Here is a 23,510-nt window from a genome sequence, read left to right as displayed (position 1 = left end):
TTAGCTACTCAGCAGCCAAACAGCTGTCAATAGGTGGATATTCCACTCACCATTACAGATATTGTACCACATTCTTAAAAAATGCTTTGTCTCTGTTCACCAGGATAGTTCAGTCACTGCCTGTAGTAGGTTTGAGACTGAATACAAAGGCATAAAAGCTAGAAAAAGAGACTAGCAATTCACTGTCTGAATTTTTCTCCCCCTCCAGTCACTTCTCAGGAAAAAAAAAAATAAAAATCCTCAATCTGTTTTTGTTTCAGTTCATTTTAGGGTGACATAAACAGCTTTCAGTTCTTTACATTTTGCATAAGCCTCCAGAAATATTCAGTGTTTACTAGAGCTTGATGGTGTTAAATCAAGTATGACTATCACCCTTCAAGGCCTAAATGATGGAGCGATATCCATACCAATAACACATTTTGACAGTGTTGACACCTGCTTACATAGAAGCAGTTTACTCACTCCTATAAACCTGTAGAAAAGGGCATTAAAACTTAGTAGGAATCCTAGGAATTTCTTTTCTTTTCAAAAGTTGATGCTTTCATTCATCATATCCAGCCTCTTGATGAACTCTGTGGTGTGTTCTACAGTGTATCTCATAAAAGATGAGAGAACTTGATTAAATCGCTTTCTGTCATCATTTTGGCTCTGTAACTGGAAATGGCTGCATAACTGGAAATGGATAAGAAATTATACTAGCTAACTCTGAAGTGAGAACAATCCTGAAATAAACTCAGCAACTGGTGAGAGCCAAGAACAGCTTATTAGTTCTTTTTGATCACCTATAAACTTTCACAGGCATGACCAAAACTTTGTGAAAGCAGGGTATTTTTCTTCTGCTAATGGGTTTTAAGAGCAGAGTCATCGAATGTTGTAACACCTGAGGTCGTTAATTTTTTTTTTTGTTGGGTCGGTTGAAAAAAAAAAGAAAAAAACCCAACATTGCGCCTGGGGAGTAGGAAAAAATGTTGTGTCACAGGTGAAAAAAAACAGTTTCCATTTACTTGATCAGCCCTGGTTTCGTTGTTTAGTACTCAGCTTGACAAGCGACAACAACCCCCTACCACCCTCTAACAAAAGCCGAACGCCATCGATTAGAGGCAACGTGAGCGCTGACCAAACCTCGGCGCTTCGCCTCGCCCGGGAGGCTTTCGGTTTTTCCTGCTCCCGTCCCAACAGGTCTTCAACGCCGCGTTTCCGCGGGAAGCAGCGAGCCGCGGGGGGTGCCCGGGGCCGACCGGCGCTGCGGCGCGGGCGGCGCGGGCGGCGCGGGCGGAGCTGTCCCTTCAGCACCGCCGCCGCCCCGCCCCGCCCGCCCCGCCCGGCAGCGCCGCGCTCCCCGGCGCCGGCGGCGGGGGACCGGCCCCTGCCCGGCCGGCCGCGGCTGCCGGCCCGTGGTCCGCGGCCAGCCGTAAAGGCCTGTGATTCAGTTAAAGCCACGGCAAGTTTAAATCAAGGCAGTAAAGAGGTAATCGCTTCAGACGCCTTGCTAGCACGGCCGTATCAAGGAGAACAATTAAGTTAGACGTAAATTAGTCTGCTATCGTATGCATATTGCTAGATTTGTGGTCCGCTGAGCCCTACTGCACTTCTCCGAAGAGAAGTTTTGTGGAGACAGATGTACCACCCTAGATTAGGCAACAAAGGATTTTATTCAGTCTGTTTTAAAAACCAGCCTGCGACGGTCAGTCAGAGGCACTTTTGCAAGAGCACCTACTGACTGCAGCACGTTGGCTAACGCAGACACCGCTGCCCGTGCTTCTTGAGGTCCATCTGGAAGGTTTCAGATGGAGAAGGAAATGTGTGTGAGAGCGTACACACAGTCCGATTAATAAGAAGAACCATCATAAAAGATTAATATGAACATTTAAGATCACTGCCCCGTGCAAGAAACGTAGAGGAGAAATCTTCTCTTATTTTCCTATTTTCCTGAGAACTTAAATATAGAAAGTCTTTTTTTTCCACCTTTGAACCAAATTCTTCTAGGATAAATAAGAAATTAAAGAAAAACCTTCCACGTTCACTTTTGCAGACTACCAGTAGATCAGACAACATCACGAAGCTACTTTAGTACTGAAGAGATGATGCACAAAATAAAGTGCGTTTGGCAAGATGCAGATAGTAACTATTAATAAACTTTTGAAAGACGGATCACATATCCTCCTGGAGCAGAGTTTCCCAAATGGACAATCATTAAAGAATGTCTGTTCTTCTGCACCATTCTTTATCACTCTTCCTCCCAGCAGTTCCCAGTTGCTATAAAAATTCTAAATTTAAACAATTCTGACATCCCAAAGTGCCTCTGCCTACAGAAATCCACGCTATCCTCTGCACGCTGAGGTGCTCCGAGCTTCCTAAACAAATCCCAGCTCTTTGCATGAGAAAATGCTAAAGCTTCCCAAGCAAGTTGTAGTTGTTTCCAGGTAAAAAATGATCAAAACAGCAAACTACTGTAAAAAACAGCTCTTTCTACGTGTCACCGACCGAGCTTAAGAACGCAGAAAGTATTGCAGCCACCTCTCAGGCAGGAGTACAGGGCACCGGGAGTACACAGGCGTGTGCGTGGAAGCCTTGTTGTAACCCGGAGGAGCGTGACAGTCCAATATTCACTTAGCACAAATAAATGACAAGAGACAGATCGAGGAAGAGAAAATCAGTGACCAAAGGAGGAAGGAGAGTTCTGACACCATAATGAACAGCAGGAAATCTAAGTCATCAGCCAAAGTTGCATTCTACTTTCTATTCTATAGCCTATTAATATATGCATTTTATATGAATACATCTAATAACAAAAGAGGAAATTATCCCTTAAAAATCTCATCTTTGTAAGGGCAAATAGACTTTATAGTGTCAGATGGTCTTTCAAAGGAAATTTTTTACTGCCCCAGGTATAACACAGTCAAATACAAACGTAAGTAAACGCTGCTCCAAGGGCAGTGGACAGCACCTTCTCCTGAAAACTGTCAGTATCTTCAGGTGGCAATGTGCAAATTTCTTCTAACAAGCCCTAAATGGTGAAAAGATCGAGTCCTTCTGCATTAATAAGAGAGGTAGTCTTTCGTGTCCTGTTCAATATGATGCACTATCAAACAGCCACTGAGCTAGAGAGGTCTTTTCCGATCTCCCCAGTTGTTAGGGGGGAACATCTAGAAGTGCTGGGAGAAGAACGTTATCAACTGCCTCAGTAAATCCACCTTAATGAATACAAAACGAGGAAGAACAAACCCGCTCATCAAGCCAAAGCCAGAGGTGTAGCACAGTTCTGTGTGCACTCTGCAGCCTCTAGATATTGTGGTATTTATTTTTACGGCAGGGAAGCAAACTTTATGTGAAAACGCTCCGCTTTAGCTGTGGGAAGCAGAGAAGTACAAAATGACAGCCTGTGGCTGTGTCCACTGACTGTCCCTCGACCGTCCCGGGAAATGGCACGTCTGGGAAGCTGGGCAGCACGGATGTGACAGCGGGCACCGTTTTGCCTGTCAGACCGTATGCCCACAAAGAGGAGACGCAGACTGTGACCTGTTGGCACATCAGACGCTCCAGCTGCAATAAAAACTTCCGGAACACGTTGGGAATGCCCAGGAGAGGCCCAGCGATGGGACCACAGCTGTGGGAACCCCCACCACAGCCCTCGCCAACGCCAAGACAAAGTTTGCGAAAGCAGGGCTACGCTTGGCTACATCAAGGGCTTTCCCAGCTGATCCAGTTCCCATGCCCTCATCGTTTTCGTCCTCATCCAACTGCCTTTTGCCTAAGTTTTCCTCACGTCTCTTAAGCAAAGGTGCAAGGAGGAGCGTAGCAACAGGGCCTCCTTCTTCCTGAGGAGAACCCCAGGAGAGTGTCACCCTGCCTCTTCCCCCCTGCTCCTCGCCACCCAAGCCACAGCGCGATGGTAGCCACCTGGCCAGCACCAATCCCCCCACCAGGCCAGCTCCTCTTCTCTCCAGTCCCACCCTGGGGACGCAGGCTCCATCTCCAGGGGAAGAGGTGCGGGACACCACCAAGTCCAACAAGTGCCCGTGAAGAGCAATGAATTACATAACATGGGAGAGAAGCCAAAAAACTCATCCGGCACTTAACCCTTTGCATGCCACGGCCCCCCTGCCCCTCTCCCTTTCTCCCAACCAGGGGGGCTTTTGCCCCAGCCCTGGCCCTGGCCCTGGTCCCAGAGGGCCTCCCCGAAGTGAGACACTCACCGATGGTCGTTATGACCGTGATGGCAAAGTAGAAGGAGCCAGCGAATTTCCACTGGACGCCAGCCCGGTGCGGCTCGGACTGCATGATCACCAACTCCAGCTGCCGGTAGTCCTCGCTGGTGATGTTGTACTTTCCTTTGAGCCGGATCTCCTCGGCTTTGAGTTTCTCCTCCTCCCGCATCTCGTTGTCGGACTCCAGGGCATCGAAGACGGCAGCCCCGACCAGCAGGTAGGTGAACGTGCAGATGATGAGGGACAGGGTCCGCACGTTCTGCCTCTTCATGGCCGCCAGCAAGGGGCGAGTGAGGGGACCATGTCCCCCCCTGGCCGCCCGGGGATCCGACAGGCCGCAGCAGCCGCAGCAGGGGGGCAGCTCCCGGGGGGGCTGGCGGCGCCCGCCGCCGCCGCTGCCGCTGCTCCGGGGCAGCTTGTGCTGCGGCGGCGGCCGCTCTCCGCCCGCCTGCTCGGGCTCCTGGGAGGAGGAGAGGCACAGGAGGCTGCTGGAGCGCCGGGACCAGGTGCCCTGGAGCCGGGAAACTCTGCGCAGGACCTGCCCAAACCAAGCCGTCCCAGTGCGCAGGGCCATCCAGGGCACCCCCGCTCCTCCCCAGCACCGAGGCCAGGGGCAGGGGGTCCCCGCCGCGGGAAGGGGGCGCTGGGCGGCGCCCCGCCGAGGGGCCGGCGGCCCCGGGCCGGAGTCCTGCGGCGGGCGGGTCCCCCCGCGAAGTTGGTGCGGCGGCGCGGGGAAGGGTCCCCCGCAGCCCGGGCGGGGCGCGGCGGGGAGGCGGAGGCCGCCGCCGTTCCAAGTTTCTTCAGGCGGCGCGGCGGGGCCGGGGAGGGCCGGGCGGCGGCAGCGCGCCCATCCGCAGGGGGCCGCGCGGGGGGCGAGGGGTGGCGGGCGCCCGGGCTCCGGCCGTCGGGGGCGGCCCGTGGGGGCCCGACCCGCCCCGGCCCCGGCTGCCTGGGGGAGGGCCGGCCGGGCGGGTCGGGACGGGCTGAGCGCTTTATTCCTTCCGCCGCGATGCGAGGCGGGCGGTGGGGAGCCGGGCTGCTGCAGGTGGCCGCGGCGCGGGCAGCGGAGCGGCGTCCGGCGCGGCGAGGGCGGCGGCGGCGGTGTCAGGCGGCGGGCGGGGAGTTGGGGGTAGCATCCCCGGGCGCGGCGGGCCGCGCCGCCGCTCCGGCGGGAGGCGGGGGCGCCGGGCCGCCGGCGTGGCCCTGGCGGCGGGGAGCCAGCGCCCCGCAGGAACCGCGCCGAACGGGAGGAGCGGCGCGGAGCCGCCCCGGCCGGCGGGCGGGGGAGGCGGGAGGGCAGCGAGGAGGCGCCCGCCCGGCGCGCCGGCAGCGGCGGAGCACCTGCCCGGGGCAGCGGCGGGGCGGGACGGCGGCGGCGGCGGCGGGCGCTGCCTCCGGCCTCGGGCTGCCGGGAGGAGCGGAAAAAAAAGCCGGCGGCTTCCCCGGGGAGAGAGCGGCCCGGGAGCGCGGGGAGGGGGCTCGGCCCCCGGCGGACACAAAGCCAGAGATGAGGAGAAAAATTTAAAAAAGGAAAAAAGGAGGGGGGGAAAAAAAAAAAAAGCTACTTTCACGGCTGCTCCCCCCGGCGCTCGGGGCTGGGGCTGCTTTATTTAGGATGATTTTAGAACAAAGCCGTTAAGAAAAAGAGCAACCGTCCTCCTCCTCCTCCTCCTCCTTCTCCCAAGCTCTTGACATCATCTCGGGGAAAATCGAGCCCGCGCCCCTCAGCCATCGCCTGCGCGTGTGAGTGCGTGTGAGTGCGCGTGTGTCTGCTCCGGCGCCGGCACGGGAGGCGGGAGCTCGCCCCGGCCCGCCGCGGGGAGCGGGTTAACCCCGTCGGCGCCGCCCTGTCAGGGAGAAGCCGCGGGGCTCCCCCGGCGCGGCTCTTTCCCGCCTCCCCCGGGCTTGGCCACGCCCCGGCCGCCAAGCGGGGCCGGGCGGTGGCGGTGGCGGTAGCGGTGGCGGTGGCGGCGGGGCGGGCTCGCGGCGCTCCCTCAGGGACAGCCCGGAGTGGGGCGGGCGCAGCGGGCACCGGCCGTTCCCGCCCCCGAGCCGAGCAAGCGGGTAACGGCCGGGACAGGTGGGCTGCCCTTCCCCCCCGGCCGCCGGCCCGCTTCGGCCGCGCCGCGGGCTCAGCCGCCACACCCCGTGCTGGGGGCGGGAGCGAGAGAGGGCTCGGCGGGTCGGAGGGAGCGGGCGGGCGGCGCCTCAGGTACCGCTGCGCCCGCCGCGGGGGAGAGCGGCCCCGCGCTGAGGTCTGCCTCACACACCACAGCTCCACGCACCGCCGCCCCCCCCCCCAGCTCCGCACACCGTAGCTCCACACACACCAGTGCTCCACACACGACAGGCACACGTACGCGCAGCCCCACACACCATAGCTCCACACGCTGCAGTGACACAGACGCAGCCCCACACACCATGGCTCCACGCACCATGGCTCCACACACACCACTGCTCCACACACCACAGGCAGCCCCACACAGCACAGCTCCACACATACGCGCAGCCACACACCTCAGCTTCACATCACACCCTCCGCCCTCCACACACACATAGCTCCACACACCACAGCCCCACACGCTATAGCCCCACCATTCACACAGCCCCCACACGCGCTGCCCCACATACCACAGCTCCACACCATAGCGCCCCACACACCACAGCCCCCCACACACCACAGCCCCCACACACACCACAGCCCGACACACACCACAGCCCCCCCACACACCACAGCCCCCACACACACCACAGCCCCCCACACACACCACAGCCCCCACACACACCACAGCCCCCCACACCCCACAGCCCACACACACCACAGCCCCCCACACACCACAGCCCGACACACACCACAGGCCCCCCACACACCACAGCCCCCACACACACCACAGCCCCCCACACACACCACAGCCCCCACACACACCACAGCCCCCCACACCCCACAGCCCACACACACCACAGCCCCCCAAACACCACAGCCCCACATACACCACAGCCCCCCCACACACACCACAGCCCCACACACACCACAGCCCCCACACACACCGCAGCCCCACACACACCACAGCCCCCACACACACCGCAGCCCCACACACACCACAGCCCCCACACACACCGCAGCCCCACACACACCACAGCCCCACACACACCACAGCCCCCACACACACCACAGCCCCACATACACCACAGCCCCCCACACACCACAGCCCCCCCACACCCCACAGCCCCCCACACCCCACAGCCCCCCACACCCCACAGCCCCCCACACCCCACAGCCACACACACACAGCCCCCCAAACACAGCCCCACACACCACAGCCCACACCCAGTCCCCAGCCAACCACACCACAGCATCACACAGACGAAAGCCCCCCCCCGAACACATCCCCACACATACTGCACGACCACACCACAGCCCTCCCCACACCACAGCCCTCCCCACACCGCCCCCATCCCACACACACCACACAGCCCCTTCCCCAACCACAGCACAACCTCCCCAAGCACAGGCGCACACATAGATCCTCACACACAACACACGCGCACACAGTGCCACGTTCCCACTGGCTCGGAGGAGCCGGACCTCCACGCGGCCCAGCCCCAGCCCCATGACTCCTGAGCCATCATGCTGCTGCCGGTGCTGCGTGGCTGCCCCAGGCCCACTGTGAGCCCGGAGCCCCTTCCCGCATCCTGCCCAGCTCCTCTGGGCATACCTCTCTCCCTCTTCACCATCAGATTTTCAGCAGCAGGTGCCATCACGGAAGCTTGGGGCTGCTTTCATGTATTCCCAGGGACAAGGCTGTTCCTTCTGGTGTCACCTTGCCCATGGTAACTGTAGGCCCCCTCCTGCGTTAGAGCTGGGATTTTCAACCTTACTCAATGAAGACTGAGCTGCTTCTGATTTCTCTGCGCCTCAGGTGATGTGTCTTTCTCAAATCCTAGAACCCCAGGGCTCATTACTGTCATCCTCCATCCCTAAAAGCCACTCCATCTACCTCAGTCCTGACTACACATTGCCTAAGGCCTTTGGATGCCCTTCCTGAGATACAAGGAGGCAATGGGAACCCAGTGCCTTGCAAATGGATCAAATCTGTAGGCTGAGAAGGCAGACTCCGAGGCTGAAGCCCACTGAAAGGTGCACCTCAGGCTGAGCAGACAGAACAGCTCACAAAGCCCTTTGTGAAACTCTTGGACGCAGGGAGGAGGAGGAATTCATTTCAGTAATTCATCAAACAAGAGTTCACCCAGGGCAAATTCTTCATCGCATCGCCTGAGCAGTACCAGCATCATGACAGCACCACATGGAGCAGGAAGGTCTCACCTGCCGAAGGAAGCCTGTACATAACAGCAGCAGGGGGAAGGAGGGGAAAGAAGGAGAAAAGAGGAAATATCTGGTTTCGATCAACGCCTTAAAAATAGAAGTTTGATTACCGTTGCCCATTTCTGATTCCCCTAGGGAGAGCAGGAGGAGAAGAATGATCTATAAATAGTTTGCAACGCAGAGAATCCTATAGCAAAGTTGCTGGGAAAGATCAATAGCATGATTCAAGGAGGGCTCCAAATTACATCTCAGGGGAAGGAGGTGCTGAACGGAATTGATAAATGAGTTGCAAATGCTGTGTGTGTTGTGTGTATCTAATTAACAGAGGGTGACTGGGATCAATAGCAACGAAGGAGCTGGTCTAAAAATAGCGCTCAGGCAGGGATTGCAACCTGCGGGCAACAGCTTGGATGGAAATGTCCCCTGGAGTAATTAACCTTTAGCTGGAAAGAGGTGGTTAGCGTGGGGTCGAAGCGGAGCCTGTGGGCAACCGGAAAGGGATGAGGTCTCCATGGTACTTCAGGGCACAAAGCAGCATGACGGTCATGGAGGGTACAGGCATGGCCATGAGCTCACAGTCTTCCTCTGATCAGGCTGCAGTGTCAAGCTGCGGATTGGTGTAGTTCTTTCTGGAGAAATACCTGAGTATTAGCATTTTGCTGGGGTTGTGGAACGGGAAATATTTGTAGTTCTGCGTACTTGCAAAGGTTTCGACATTGCTTGGAGAAAAGTCACAGTCACTTTTTAAATATCTATTTATGTCTACAACAATTTGGGTTTTTCTTCTTTTTTGCTGACCTTGTTGCCGAGAAAGTATCCACCTCCCTGAGGACCAGTCTTTGCTCATCCAGACTCACCAGCAGAAGTCTGTATTTGAACCACAAAGAAAATAACGTCCAAGAGAAGTGTCCTTCAACCGTTCCACCTACAGCAGAGCAGTCAGGCAAACTTCAGGGAGAAGGATTGACGTTGGACAGGATGATCAATGGCTCAGCTCGCAGGCTCTGCCAGAGTGCCAGGCTGAGCTGGCATCACCCCAGTGAGAGGCAGAGGCACATACACCCAGGAACAGAAAGTTCGTTGTCAGCCTGAGTGCAGTATTGGGACCCAGAGGTGTACGACATGACTGAAAGAAAAGGAAACCGTAAAGATGAAGAATCTAGAAAATATCTCTTTGTAAATTTGGCATGGAAAGGATTGGAGGGGTAAGGGATGAGTGAAGAGCTTTTCTCTCTTTAATATAGATGGAAGTGGCTAAAAAGATCTTTCCTGGCCAAAAGTTTTCTCCATAAGGTAAAAAAAAAAGTATTTTCTTCTGTGGAACAGTGACTGACTGGGGACCTGGACAGTTGTAAACTGAGCTACTGAAGGAGCAAACCTTGACTAGTCACCAAAAGGAAGGTTAACTCGAAGTGTCAACACATACCTTAGTTCCTCTTGGTTTAGTCTAACTTGAAGGAGAGCAAGGAGGCTGGAAGATAGCCCTGAGCTGTGTAGTGGTTGCCGTGGCTGCTGACAGCTGTGCTAACCCAACATTTCACCTACTCCCTCTACAAGAAGCCAACGAGAGTTAGAAGTCTCCCACGTTCAAGGTAAGAGCGTGTGGGTGCTGTTGTGTTATAGCAGCTCTCCTGTTTTACCTTGAGTTTACTCTGTAACGAAGGCGAGAGCTCGCTGCAAGGGCAGCTGGCTTCTGAATTACTTTTGTGGACCTCTCCAGTCACTCCTGTTGACCTGTCAGAGATGTTCCTTGAGAGAGATCTAATGTCTCTCTCTGTGCAAGAAGGGGCTGAGAGCTGCCAATCCATGAGCCATCTTCCAGCTGAACTACAGGAGTCACAACAAGCCGCGTAAGCAAAAAAAGCCCCCAAACCAGAAAAATACCCGAAAAACGTGATCAAAACTAGAAAGAAAAAGAGCTAACCTATTTATTTTTCTACACAGGTTATCAAGAAACTGTTTTCTTTCTCTTGAAACAATGGCACGAAGATGGTCAGAACGGCAGTTCTGGTTCAGGGCCAAGGTTCATTTAGCCCAGAAGTCTCTCTTCCACAGAGGCTGTAGCAGACATGAGGGAGAAATGAGAACAGAACAAGTATGTGTGATTCTTTTTCAGCTCCTTAAATACTCTGCCAACCTCAGACTACTTTAATTCAGGGGATTTTCCGAGCCTCGGTTAGTTGCTCTATTTAGTGACCCATGATGGATCTTTCTCCCAAGCACTTGTCCTCTCTCTTCTTGAATCCAGCTAAAATTTTTGCATCCTCAGCAAAAGTTCTCATCCTCCCCTAAGGAGGAGTTCCACAGATCTGTTATTCAGAGCAGGAAGAGCACTCCCTTTTCTTTGTTCAGAGCGGGCTTCCTTCAATGGTCCCCAGCCCCTGTGCTGGAAGAGAGAGCAAACTGTGCAATTTCTCCATGCCGCTCATGGTTTGGTAGAGACTTTGAAATTCAAGAAGGTAGCCCCATTTTTAGCCACTGCCCCCCATGCAGGGGCATTTTGTGACAGCTCTGTGTGGCTTCCCCATCTGTCTGCCACAGCAATAAGAGTAAGAGGCTCCGTGTATACAGGCGAGCAAGGCAGAGGTGTAGCCCTGGCTCACTTTGCCCTGTGAAGTGTCTCTGGCCCTTTGGATGATTTCTTTGAATTACTACGATAAAAGTACCATACGAGACATTGTCCTCTCCAGGGCTGCATGTCCTAAGGAAGCAGGAGATACGTATCAACACCTGATGGGTGTTGAAATTTGCAATGAATGTTCTTTTGAGTGACAATAGGCAATTATTCGTGGAAAGTGGTCACACACAAGGAGTGGTTGTTGCCACGCTGTTTACATGAGAGGAGTGCCTCACATCTGTAGCAATTCCAACACCCAGCGAGATTGGCAATACATAAGAAAAACACTGCAATTTCAGTGATTAAGAATAGCTCACCAGAGGTCCCCCATAAAAATTCTTACCTGCAAGTCTACAAAACTCATTCATTAAATGATCTGACCATGAATGAAGAATGTTCTTCACAATGCAGCTGCAGCACCGAGGTAAACATTGCAATTCTAAGAACTGGGAAGTGGCTCAGTTTAAAAATGCAATGCCTGACTAAAAGCCTATCATAGCCGTATCTATCAGCTCTGGTGGCCTTTGGAACAGGCTATTATCAAGAATGCAAAGATTATCACGACAAGCATTAGAGACTGGATTGTAAGGAGCCAATCCCTTTAGCTTCACAAGCTCTCTTCATGTCCTTTGCTTCTGCCAGCTGTGTGCATTTGCAGTCACTGAAGTGTTCGTGGACCGTGGATTTACTTGGCTGACTGTGAGAGGAAGCTGAGCTTGGGTTACTGGGTGAATACACCTGCGTCCTTAGAGCAGTAGCTCGGGCAAATGATGGAGGAGGGAACCTTCCCTGTGCAGCGCTCGTTTTATTCTTTGTACCTTTTTCCCATTGATGTTCAAAGCAGTGCAACCTCTATTGGATACGCTCAGGCAGGTCTCAAATGATTCAACAGCGTTCCCTTCCCCAAGCAGTGTTTATGCAGAAGAAGGTAGAAGAGGGGACTGGTGCTTTAATTCTTGCCTCCATCCCCCCTGTGCCTGCAACATGACAGTCCTCTTGAGAGTAACCAGCAGTGACAGAAAACGTGCACGAAGAGGCTTATTGACTTAGGGAAAGGGTGCTTGTGTGAAGCAAGTTCACACGTGGGAGAAAAGAAGAACAGGGTCAGACCTACGCTTCATATTTTTCCCACACTCATTTCTTTTTACAGGTAATTCACTAATATTAAATGAACCTAGGTGGCAGGAATGTGAGCATCTGGTCCAACCTAAATAGTCTCTTCTGTTCTATTTTTATATTCATGTATCATTTTTATTCTGCAGAGCTTGTGCATGGCGGAAAGGGTGAGTTCACTTTTCAGTATACAAGCCAAAGGTCTCTTCCAGAACTGCTGTGAAGGGTTTGGAAGATGTTTCACTCAAACACAGAATTTATATATAGGCACAAAGCTTTCATTAAACATGAGCAGCTAAGGGGACAGCATCCGTCACTAACTGTAATGTATGCACGTCTTGTAGGCACACTACAGAGGAACAGGCTGCCTTGGAGAAATTAATACAGCAAAGGTGTTGATTATTGATGCATTTGTTACTGAATTGACTCCCCCTAAGTTTCCTGGGCCAATATGACTTCCCGATCTGTTTGTAGATTACCAAATGCTCACAGTGTGACTGTCATTTTTGCATTTACTGCAGCTGATGCCTCAATCTAATATTTGATGCATACTTTAGATGACTATGTTGCGTACCAAAACTGCCACTGAATAAGAATAAGTCTTCAAGGAGAACCCTGGCAAAGTAGAAAGGAAGATCCCTGTACTGGTACAGCCTTCTCTGTCATAACTAAAGGTAACTGAGCTGCAAAGATCCAGAGCGCTGGGAGAGACATCTTCCTGTAGCAACGGGTACTATATTTTGATGCAACAACTTCTGAATGAATTTGCGGAAGTGTACATTTTGTTAAAATCACCACTGAAGAAGGAAATTAATTGCTTAGGGGGCTTCCTGGCTAGTGCAATAAGCTACAACTGTTACTAAAGGAATGCCACTGTAAAGGGAAAATAGGAGCTATCATGAATATTTGCTGTGGAATTGTCTTGTCCAGAAGAAAAGACTCCATATTGCTTGGAATATTTAAAATAAGGCTGAATAAAATGTGCTGATTTACCTTACTTCTCTGTGTTGACTACTTGAGCAGCAGGACCTAGCTTTTATCTCCTTTGAATAAACAGTTGATGTATACACATCCTTTTTATTTGGAAGAGATTGAGTGGGCTCTTCCACACCTCCTCCTATTTTTTTCCGGTTTGAGGACACATGAATACACTCACCCTTCAGATACCTCCGTAGTTTTCAGAGTGCGTTTTGTTCTAACATACTTTTTCTGGCCTCTATTCCCGTCATTTATGACCTGACCACTTCCCAGTAATGGAAAAACTTTTTCCAACCAACACTTTCCTCCTGCAAATACCATTTTTCAGGTAGAGAGAGAACAGAGAGATTTACCAAAGCCTGTGGCAGGTGGCGTATCCAGCTGCAGCCTTAGTGTAGACCTTTCACAAACGAAGATGGACATCCTGTGGGGTGTCCCCACTGCCTCCACTTGCATCTCGTGCAAACCTGTCTCCGTGGTCCAAGGCCTGAATACTCCAGTGTAATCCCAGAATACTCCAGTTGTGGGTGCAGCTTTGGAATCTGCCTAGGACAGACTAGGGGCAAGCAAGCCAATCTGTTGTAGAGCAAGTGGAAGAATAGCATCTTCCCTCTTCTCCACAGACATGCTGGAAATGTCAGCTTTATCTCACCAAAATCAGGCAGTGTCTGGACTAACTAGTAATTAAGAAATTGATGGTAAATATTGTTATTACTGTATGTGACTGTGTTGAAATGGAAGTAAGACCATGGCAGTAGCTTAAACCCCAGCTAATTCAATTACATTTAGCTGTGCCAGAGTCTCTTACAGCTATTTTCCAAAATAAATTCCAACCTGTATATACACACAAGGCTAAACTGTTTCTCTGAAAGGAAGATTATAGTTTTACTTGTAGAGATCAAGCAGGATATATACTCTAGTGAAAACCTTTCCTGAGAAACTCAGAGAGTCAGGGCAAAGGCAGTATCGTCTCATGGAGAGAATTTCCCACCATCTCATATTATCACTTATTTTGAAGCTGGAGGAGGGAGGGAAAATGAACCTTTAATAACTGCCCAGCTCTAAAATCAATTTCAGTGCCCAAGACAGCTTGTAAACACACAATATGCTTTAAAAAGAATTGATGCTGGGGAAAGTGAGGTGCACATTTTCCTGCTGTTGAAGTCAAATAAAGCTTTTAAATAGCTTCCATTTTCGAGGGTGCATAAATGGCTACAGTATTAAGAGCCTTCCTCTGGCTGAAGATGAGGGATTTGATTCTCAGCTCAGTTACTCACATTTAAATCAGGAGTAACCCACTGAGAATTGACCTGGTGTACATTTGTTATGAGAAAAAAATAGGACAAAGACTTCTGTAAAAAAATTCTAACAAGGACATAAATTATGGTGATTTACACTTTTGGGCCAGGAGTTGAGAGTCCTTCTAAAACCACAGTTGATTGATGAAGCCTCACAACATGCCTGTGATTCAGTAAGTACTGTACTCAGTTTGCAGATGGTTGCTCTGAAGCACAGCATTGTTATATGGTTATAAGCCCGACAAATGAATTAGTGGCAGAGCATGAACCAAATGCAGGTGGCCATATCCTAACTATCGTACAGCAGTGCATTGGGACAGCATTTCTTCCTTGTGATTGCTCAGCACAGGCCAGTACAGGCTGACTGACCGAATAAGGTTATAATAATACCTAAATAGAGTGAGAATTTCTGCAGTTTTGCCTCTCTTGGCTACCAAAAATGACGACAGCATTGTCACGGTGCTGCTGCTTTTATACCTCCATGGTGTCGTATCTCGTCACTCCGAGACCCATGGCTTTGCTCAACAATCCACACTCCATTTAAGTCACTGAGATAGGAGTTGAAAAACTATGCTTACCAGTAGGTTTAGAGATGCTCGACTGCTCACCAGGTTCAGGAAGGCCATCTTGAAGGGCCAGCCAAGACTAGAGATGGCTGCCACTGATGGCTCACAATCAGCATGTGCAAGACGGAAAAGATCAGTGGTAGGGCCAGAATGCATGAAGAGAGTGAAGAGTATGACAGTGATGGTTGTCATGCAGGGGAACTAATCTACATGAGGGAAAAAAGCAGGCTGGAAAGAAGGTATGGGAGACTGAGGAAGGAAGTGGACAGAGAAATTAGGAGCTGAGGATGAGGGGCTAGGAGGGAGATGGTTGGTGCAATCAGTCATTTGGCACGGGGCAGAAAAAAATTGCAGTCAGAACTGCAGAAAATGTTTATCAATGTCCACTTCAGCTGTGTCTGCAGCTTTTCCAGCTGTCTGGAGACTCTGGCTGAATACTCTTGGCATTTTTTTCTTGAAGGCAATGAAGTAAAGGAGGGAACAGATAGCACCCGCATTTTAGTTTCCCCAGGGGGTCACATAGTCTGTCATGCAGTCTTCAAAATCTGGGGTATTCTTGGGAAAGGCACATTACATTCAGTGAAGTTACCACTGTACTGGCAGAATAAAGTTCTCAGATTCGAACTGTGTTTCCAACGGGCATCATGCCTTGATTTCTGAGCACATCTCTTGCTAAGGCTTTTTTCTCACATGGACGTAACACTGCAGAGACTTTTGCTTGTGCTTGTGTGTCAAGCTGATCGTGTGAGGACAAAAAGAGCCAGGGCTCCACCAACTTCTCAGTTTTCTGATCCCAGCCTCCCTGAGTGCAGCTGGAGAATCCTTGTGTGTGCTGATAGCTGAGGGGCATTAACCCTAACGCACCTCCCAAACAACCTTTCCCACCATTCTCCTGAAAAGACTGCTCAGGACACACTCTTCAGGAGTGAAAATTGCTTTTTAAATAGACTTTCCCCGGGATTAATTTTATGTCTACAGTAAATGCATTTCCCTACTGCTAATCTACAGTGGCAAAGCATCTTTGCAAGTATCCGCAGACGCCTGCCTGCAAAGCAGAGCTTTGCACAAGCTTAGTAGCTTTTCCCCATCAGCAAAGCAAGCTGTCTGATTGCAGCACACAGCTTTAGCCGTATAATGCACTGCTTTTAGGACTTGGTGCCAGCATAGCTAGACAGTCACGGTTCACACCTCCTCACACCCCCGGGCAATGTCGCTCGGCCAGCAAAAAGCTTATGGTTAGCATTGGCCAAGTAGCGTTGCTGGAGCTGGCCCTGGTTCTACAGCGTGTGTGCTCGGGGCGCTGCTGAGCTCTTCTTCACTGAACCTGCTCTAAAGCCACATTAAATAACAGGCAAGAGTTACAAGTCAAAAGTCTACGAGAAAATGGCAAATGGTATTTCTGGTCTACCGAGTCAGGCAAAGTTGATGGGGAAGGAAGAGTTTGGGACTTTTTGGTTTTCCCTGAAGATTATGTCTTGGCAAGGATAATAATTTCTGGCAGATTGAAAAGTCCCGTTGGGCAGATTGGAAAGTCCTGAAAAGGCCTGTTTTGGGCAGATTGAAAAGGCAGAAATCTGAGCCCTGAATATGAAGCTGCTTGATAGCTTCATAAGACCACTTACTATCAATCTCATCCTCTTAGCAACTGTATGAACAGCAGGGCATATGATTGAATGTTTTTCATATAAACGTTGTGAAATAAACTGCCCTCCATTTCCTGCTGCAGGCTTCCTTCAACAGTAAATGTCAGGTGTGCAAGATAAAACAGGGGCTGAGATCCATTCCAGATCGCAGCATCTCCTGCATTTCAAATGTACGTAGAGCTGCCTTTCCACGAGCTACATGAGAATGAATTCATCACACTTTCCAGTGCACTGCTAAGTAAAACAGAAAACTGATATACTACTAATAGTTGAGGCTTCTTATAGCAGCCTCATCTGTTATCACATCCTCCGCCATCGTCCAACTTCTACTCCCACCTCGCAGTTACTCTGGCCCTCGTGCTCTGTTTATCTTGCTCTTCCTCTCCTCACTCCATACCTATTTCCATGTGTCTCACTTTCCTGGATTCAGTTTGCCTGCTGAACCCCGATGCCACCAGCTCATGCAGGTCGTCAGTAAAAATCACTTCTGCCATGATACAAGCTAAAAGTTCTGGATGCCCTTCATGGGATACCACCATAGGTCTGTGTTCCTGGCTCTGCACAGGGTGACTGTATGGCATGGCGCAACTCTGCGCTCCTCTGGGCCTCAGTTTCTTCTCATATGGGAAGAAGAACCTATAACCTGATGCTATACCCAAACGTCATGCAGGGCAGATGCTTGATTCCCTGTGTGTCTTGAGGTCTAGTAAACCAAAAGTCTGGGTTTGGTGGAAGTGGCTGGTTTCTCTGGGAGTTTGCATGAGCAGAATCTGAGAATGAATGAAAAGACATTTAGGATTTAGTCCAAAGCATCTATTATGAACATGTCATTAAATCCATCCTAGCACAACTTGTGTGGTTAAGGAATGGGACAGGAGCTCCAGGCCTGACACGGAGCAGAGTCTGAGGGACCTGAGGAGGGAGGGAGAATTTAATTCTGTGTAAGATCACTATTAACTGCCACACTGTCATGATGCTTTACAGCAAAGGAGAGGGGATGATTACAGAGGGAGAGCAGGAGCCACAAAACAGCACATTTATTTTTCAAAACCTTCCCATAGCTTGGCAGAGCCAATGACAACAGAAGTTAAAACCGCACTTTCCAATTTTCCATTCTTTATTTCCACATGATTTTTCTCTGGAACTGCAATTAGGATATTTATTTCCCTGTCTTGTGCTTTTTCAACACAGAACATCAAATAGTTTGGTAGCAGATAGAAAAACATGGCTCTTATCTCCATATAAATATAAGAGTGCATCCCTCTGCAGGACTAGACCCAGGTATTTGTGATGCTCATAGCCACCATTACTCTATTACCTAAATGCCTCGCATTAATGGATTTCTCCTTGCATCACCTGAATGAGGAGAAATTCAGTGCTGAATTACTATCCTCATCTTACAGACAGAGAACTGCATCTTAAGAGAAATTACAGCATTGGCCGGGAGCACACAGGAAATCTGTGCAGATCAGAAACCTCAATCGAAAGCAATGCGGACACAAAGGCTGTAAAGAGGAGCCAAATCTGCCTCCCCATGTACCTCTGTCTAGTACCTATGGGGACCAGATTTCCCTGAGACTGCTCCCTCGCCAGGCCCACACAAATGAGATTTCAAACCACTACACGATAATCTCAGAGTCATACTGAAATCTTTAGCTGACAGAAACTGGAGCAAATGCACAGCTTCAAAGCTGCCAATGATGTCGATTTACACCTGCTGAGAATTTGGCCCAATCCATTCACTACATCCAATTACACAGACGATAAACCACTAAAATTGTCAGATATTATATATCTTTAATATAAGATCAAAGCAGTCTTCTAGACTGTAAGATCTTAGGGAATTTCTCTCTACTGGATTGGTAAGAACAAAAATTTTTAATGTGAGGCAAGGATTCTCTTTTTTACAGTATTGCTACTGAATTTACTAGAAACAGGGAATTTCCTTTGTGAGGAAATGTGTTCTCATGAGAAATCACTTATGAAGAAACTTTCCTCCAGCTCTGCATTTCCATCAGTTATCATTCAGGATCTCCAGGTGAGGATATTGATTAACAGCAACTTTCCCAGACCCATGTAAAGTCTGGCTAGGGAACGACAGTTTTTCCCCAGCTTTTAAGGTGATTTTGTTCTCTCAGCGTTTGGGCAAAGGTATTGACACAACTCACTGCAATTATTCAGGTCACAAATTTTCTTCTTGATAAAGACAAAAATGATTTCAAAAAAAATCTTGGAAAATCTGGCTCTGGCAGAAGGTATATAAAGCAGGAATTGATCAACCTTCAAACGTAGCCAGCCTTCCCATAGCACCATGTCCATCCGCGTGCTAAATGAACACCAAATAGTGATGACTAACAACCTTGCAAAGTCAGTAAATATTCTTACACCCCCTTTTCAAAACTGTACACCAGCATTTATTTTCCCCAGAGACACCAATGGCAAAATTCTCATTGATTTCAGCAACGCCACGAGTTCACTTACAGAATTTAGATGATTCATGTTCATCCACACACCTAATCAATGGCTAAAGCAAAAGAAGAACTCAACCTGTGTAGGAGGAGATGCTTTGCTGCCAGAATGGTTTGCAATTGCAGTGCTTTGGTAATTCTGCTCTGCTTCTGGTATCGAAGGAATTGTGTAGTCCCATTTTTCTTCCTCTCTTAGAAACCTGTTTTCTGTTAACATTGTTGTTAGCCTGTTGTAGTTGTTAGCCTGACAATGAAAGTATGGCTTTATTTATTAAAAAAAAAAAAAAAGACAGTCTGTGTGCCTGCTTCTCTTCCTGTGAGAATTTGATCAAATTTAGCTTTACAAATGCAGAAATAATTCCATTCAGAAGAGAATCCAGAGAGATTGTTCTGTGTGTTACATCCAATGCTTTGTCTCAGAACTGCAGGAAATAGAGGCTCCATTTTCCAGCACCGAGACTCTTCCTCCCTAACTAAAAAAACATGAAACCTTTTCACAAAGCTTCTCATCTTCTCCCCACCTGAAGGCTTTTCCAGCCATTTCTGGCTCCAGGTCATGTCCTTCTAGTGTCTTGTCAGCTTTCGGATTGTCTCACCTTTTCATTCCCATTTTCCTTTGCACTTGCTCATTATCTCTCTCCTTCATTCTCAGCAATCTGGTCCTTGGTTTAGGTAAATGTCAACTTTTCTCTCTACTGGCATGAAATGATATTTTAACATGCTCTTGCTTTGCCTCAACTCATAATTAAAATGATCAAATTAGCTATTTCATTAAAGTCAATGGCCAGACTGCTAACAGAACCCCTCTTTTAGTATCATTTAACATCAGCATACAGTGCAATGAAGGTGCCCAGCACTTAACATATGCCAGCATCAGCTGGAATAGATACCAGTTAGCTCTGAACGGAACTGAAATCATTTGACACCACTGAGCTGGAAAAGAATGTTTTACACCAGTTGCTGTAGTTTAAGTATCTGGGACCAAGTATTCCAGTGCCTCCGCTCAACAATATCACACAAGTTGTCTTAGCTTCTGTTCCAGATGTCTGAATTCAGCACAACAGCCATCTGGTATGAATCAGGATTGCTTTAACCTACCTTCATACCCTCCTGGTTCTAGTGGTGGTCATTCGTCTGTCTGCTCATGGTGTTGGTTAAAACAGACTCAAGATTGTCAATAGACATCCCACCGTCCGTGAACAGCCAGCAAGCAGCACTGCTCTGCCCGTGACCTCCTTTTCCCCCATCAGACCTATCAAAAGACCCCTAATATATGAGCTGGATAGAGAAGTTAATTTCAAATTACTGTATTGACTCAGTGCCTAGGAGAGATCCATGAGGGTTATGGAAAGGCACTTAAGCAGTTGTACTGTAATGAGAATGGGTCTGACTAGTGGGCCAGGTTAGCACACACAGGAGGACAAGGGCTTTGGTATTTAACAGTTGTTTTATTCTTTGCCTTTGCAAAAATGCACCACTTGATACTGGTATATTCTTTGCCTTTTCAGAAATGAACGACTCAGTACTGATAACAATAACTGAACCAAGCGTGCCTTCTGAGGGATTTGGTATCCTTTTCTAAATCTATCTTTTACATAAGGAGTAAAGCTAATTTTACACAGACAAATCTGAATATTAATGACCATAGTGGGGTCTTGCTGTTCCCAGTGTGGGAAAGCGGAGCTGGGACAGAGAGCTGAGAAGCCCCTTGGACAGCTGAACTTGGCGTTCATACTGCCTTCAGGGGAATGGAAAACCAGCACCCACATGCCCTAAGCCCGCTTTAGCAAACCTTGTCCCTCAGGGCTCCAACATCAGCAAGCAGGCAGTGTGCAACAGGCAGGTGCTCTGCACCACTGGTACCATTAAAGGCCATAGTACTGTAACTGTATATCCCCAATGTCTATGCTAATCTCATCTGAAAAATCCTTCCTGGCAATTACAAGCATCACAGTGACTGGTGTAAACCACTCTGAATTTATCCTGCTATTACATTACATATGGTATGGCCTATGGAGCAGATTTACTTCCCGCAGAACAAATGCACTGCAGTTTCAATGGGACATGGTGGTTTTTTCTTCCTTTCCTGTGATGTTCTATGTGGGAATCTTTTAATGCCATTAAAGTATTGGCAAATTGCAGAAAGTTATGCATATTTGAGACAGGTTATGTGAGCACTGCATGGACACACCAAAGTGGGAGTTGGGTTGAGGGCTGGGTATTTTGGAGGGGAAAAGGAGAACTTTGCTGTAACGAGAAACATTACAGACATAGAAACTATCCTGTTCATTAAATACGTCTCTGTTTAATTTCTTTACTTTTATGTTTTCATGTGTCCTATCTCAATGGCATCTGTGCTGATGAATTTTGCCATTAGAAACTAGGATAATATCCCAATTATTAGTTGTATAAGTAGTTCACCTTTGAACATAACTTTATTCAGACAAGCATTGCTTCCGGTGTTTCATATTTGCCCTTATTAAAGCCGAAGACTTTATTAACTCCTAGTGGGTGCTTATAGTAATGATGGAGCCAGATTCTTCTCAGGGGTGCACAGTGAAAAGACAAGAAGCAACGGACACAGGTTGCAGTGAGGGAAATTTCAGCTCTTTGCAAGGAAACATTTTTCACAATGAGGACAGCTAAGCACTGGAACAGGTTGCCCAGAGAGGCTGTGGTATCTCCATCCTTAGATATATTAAACTCAGCTGAAGGGGACCTCAAGCAAACTGACCCAACTTTGAAATTAGCCGTGCTTTGAGCAGGAGGTTGAACTAGAGACCTCTAGAGCTCCTTTCCAATCTATAGTAATCCCTGATTCTAAAACATATTTGTAAGAAAATTTTATTGTCCAGAGTGATTAGGCAAAGAGCAATACTATTCATTTTAAATGGCATGAAAGATGGATCTGAAGGCTTCTGTACTTGAGCTCATGAGTTTCTTCAGCTTTTGAGTTGAAGAGCTACCAGGTTCTTTGTGAATGACATCTTTTGGAAGGGAACGTGTAATGCACTTCAAAAAGCTTAAAAGAACAGCAAAATATAACTGAATCAATCAGCAGGCAGACTCAGAATTTGTTTTTACAGCTGTTTTTCCAGAAGGCTTTACTCTGAGATTTCCTGCCATCCAATGATGGAAAAGAAACAGTCCCCGTAACATATGTGTGTAGTCAAAGCTCCTTGACCTTTGTCAGTCATACATTCATAGAAAAAAGTTCATGACAGATGGAGACACAGTAGCAGAGATTGTTCAGCACATAATTCCAATCATAGCCTATTCACGGACAGTCTGTGAACAGAAGAAAAAAAAAGAAAGGTAATATTTATCAGAGAAATTATTGATGGCAAATTGCTCTCCCAACAATGCCTGTTCCCTATACTCCATTAATGTTACCTTACCTCACAGCTTGGAGGAAGGAAGGCTAATATATTAGCCAGGCTACTGTATTAACTGTCACTCAACAAATGAGCAAATCATTGTATTTGCAAGCTCTGCAAGCAAATCACTGTAAGCGATCTTCAGGAACATGCACATTGACTTCACTCTCATGTGACTCTTGGCATGTCTGCAAATAGAACTGGCACTGTTTAATTTAAAGTTTGATTTATCATCACTTTTATGGTGGACACACATGTTCCCTTTTTTTTTTTTTTAATAAAAAGCTAAATTCTTTTCATTTAGCTTAAATCTGCACAAATGTCTATAATGGTGTCATTAGGCCATTAGGGCCTAAATAACAACTAAGTTCAGACCAAAACTATAAACATCTGGGTTTGTATTTTAAATGCACCTGTTATATGTAAGCCGTGATTACATAAGGACTTTAAATCTTACAAATGTCCTTACTCCGCCCTCCCCCAAAACTTGTTTGATGATGCCAAAAAGCGTGAAGTTGTACTCTGGGACACACAGGATGCGCTGTGATCTAAAAGAAATTTCACAGCCTAATTATACATTACACAAGGGACTGCATCCTCTTGTTTGCTCTGGACCTGTAATCTGCTAGTTTTGTTATTATCCTCTTGTCCTTGTGTTGAAAGAGGACATGAAGAAAGCTCTCCTCTTTCGTTTTCTCCTTACCACTCAGGTTTTAAAAGGCCTGTTTAAAATTCCTCCTCTGCTGTTCCCTTTTGAGGGAGAAGAATCTTAGTCTTTTAATCATCCCTTACACAGTTATCCCTTGCTGTGTCACCCTTTCCATGCCTTTCAGTTCTACTGTACCTTTTTGAGATAGACAGGACACAACTCCATACAGTCATCAGGATGTGGGCAGTGTGGAGTTACACAGGTATGAT

General features: G+C 48.6%; 1 protein-coding gene across 1 annotated transcript in view; it reads right to left on the bottom strand.

The window, feature by feature from the left end:
* KCNK9 (potassium two pore domain channel subfamily K member 9) overlaps positions 1-4,782 on the bottom strand; it is an 89,290-nt gene extending 84,508 nt beyond the window's left edge. The window contains exon 1 of the mRNA XM_075144555.1: positions 4,197-4,782. Within this exon, the coding sequence (XP_075000656.1) occupies positions 4,197-4,782 (586 nt within the window). The remainder of the gene's footprint in view (positions 1-4,196) is intronic.
* Positions 4,783-23,510: the final 18,728 nt, after the last annotated feature.

This window comes from Calonectris borealis, chromosome 2, assembly GCF_964195595.1.
Source record: "Calonectris borealis chromosome 2, bCalBor7.hap1.2, whole genome shotgun sequence".
Taxonomy (NCBI): Eukaryota; Metazoa; Chordata; class Aves; order Procellariiformes; family Procellariidae; genus Calonectris; species Calonectris borealis.
The sequence above is the reverse complement of the archived record's forward strand: the minus strand, read 5'-3'. Positions and strand labels throughout refer to the sequence as shown.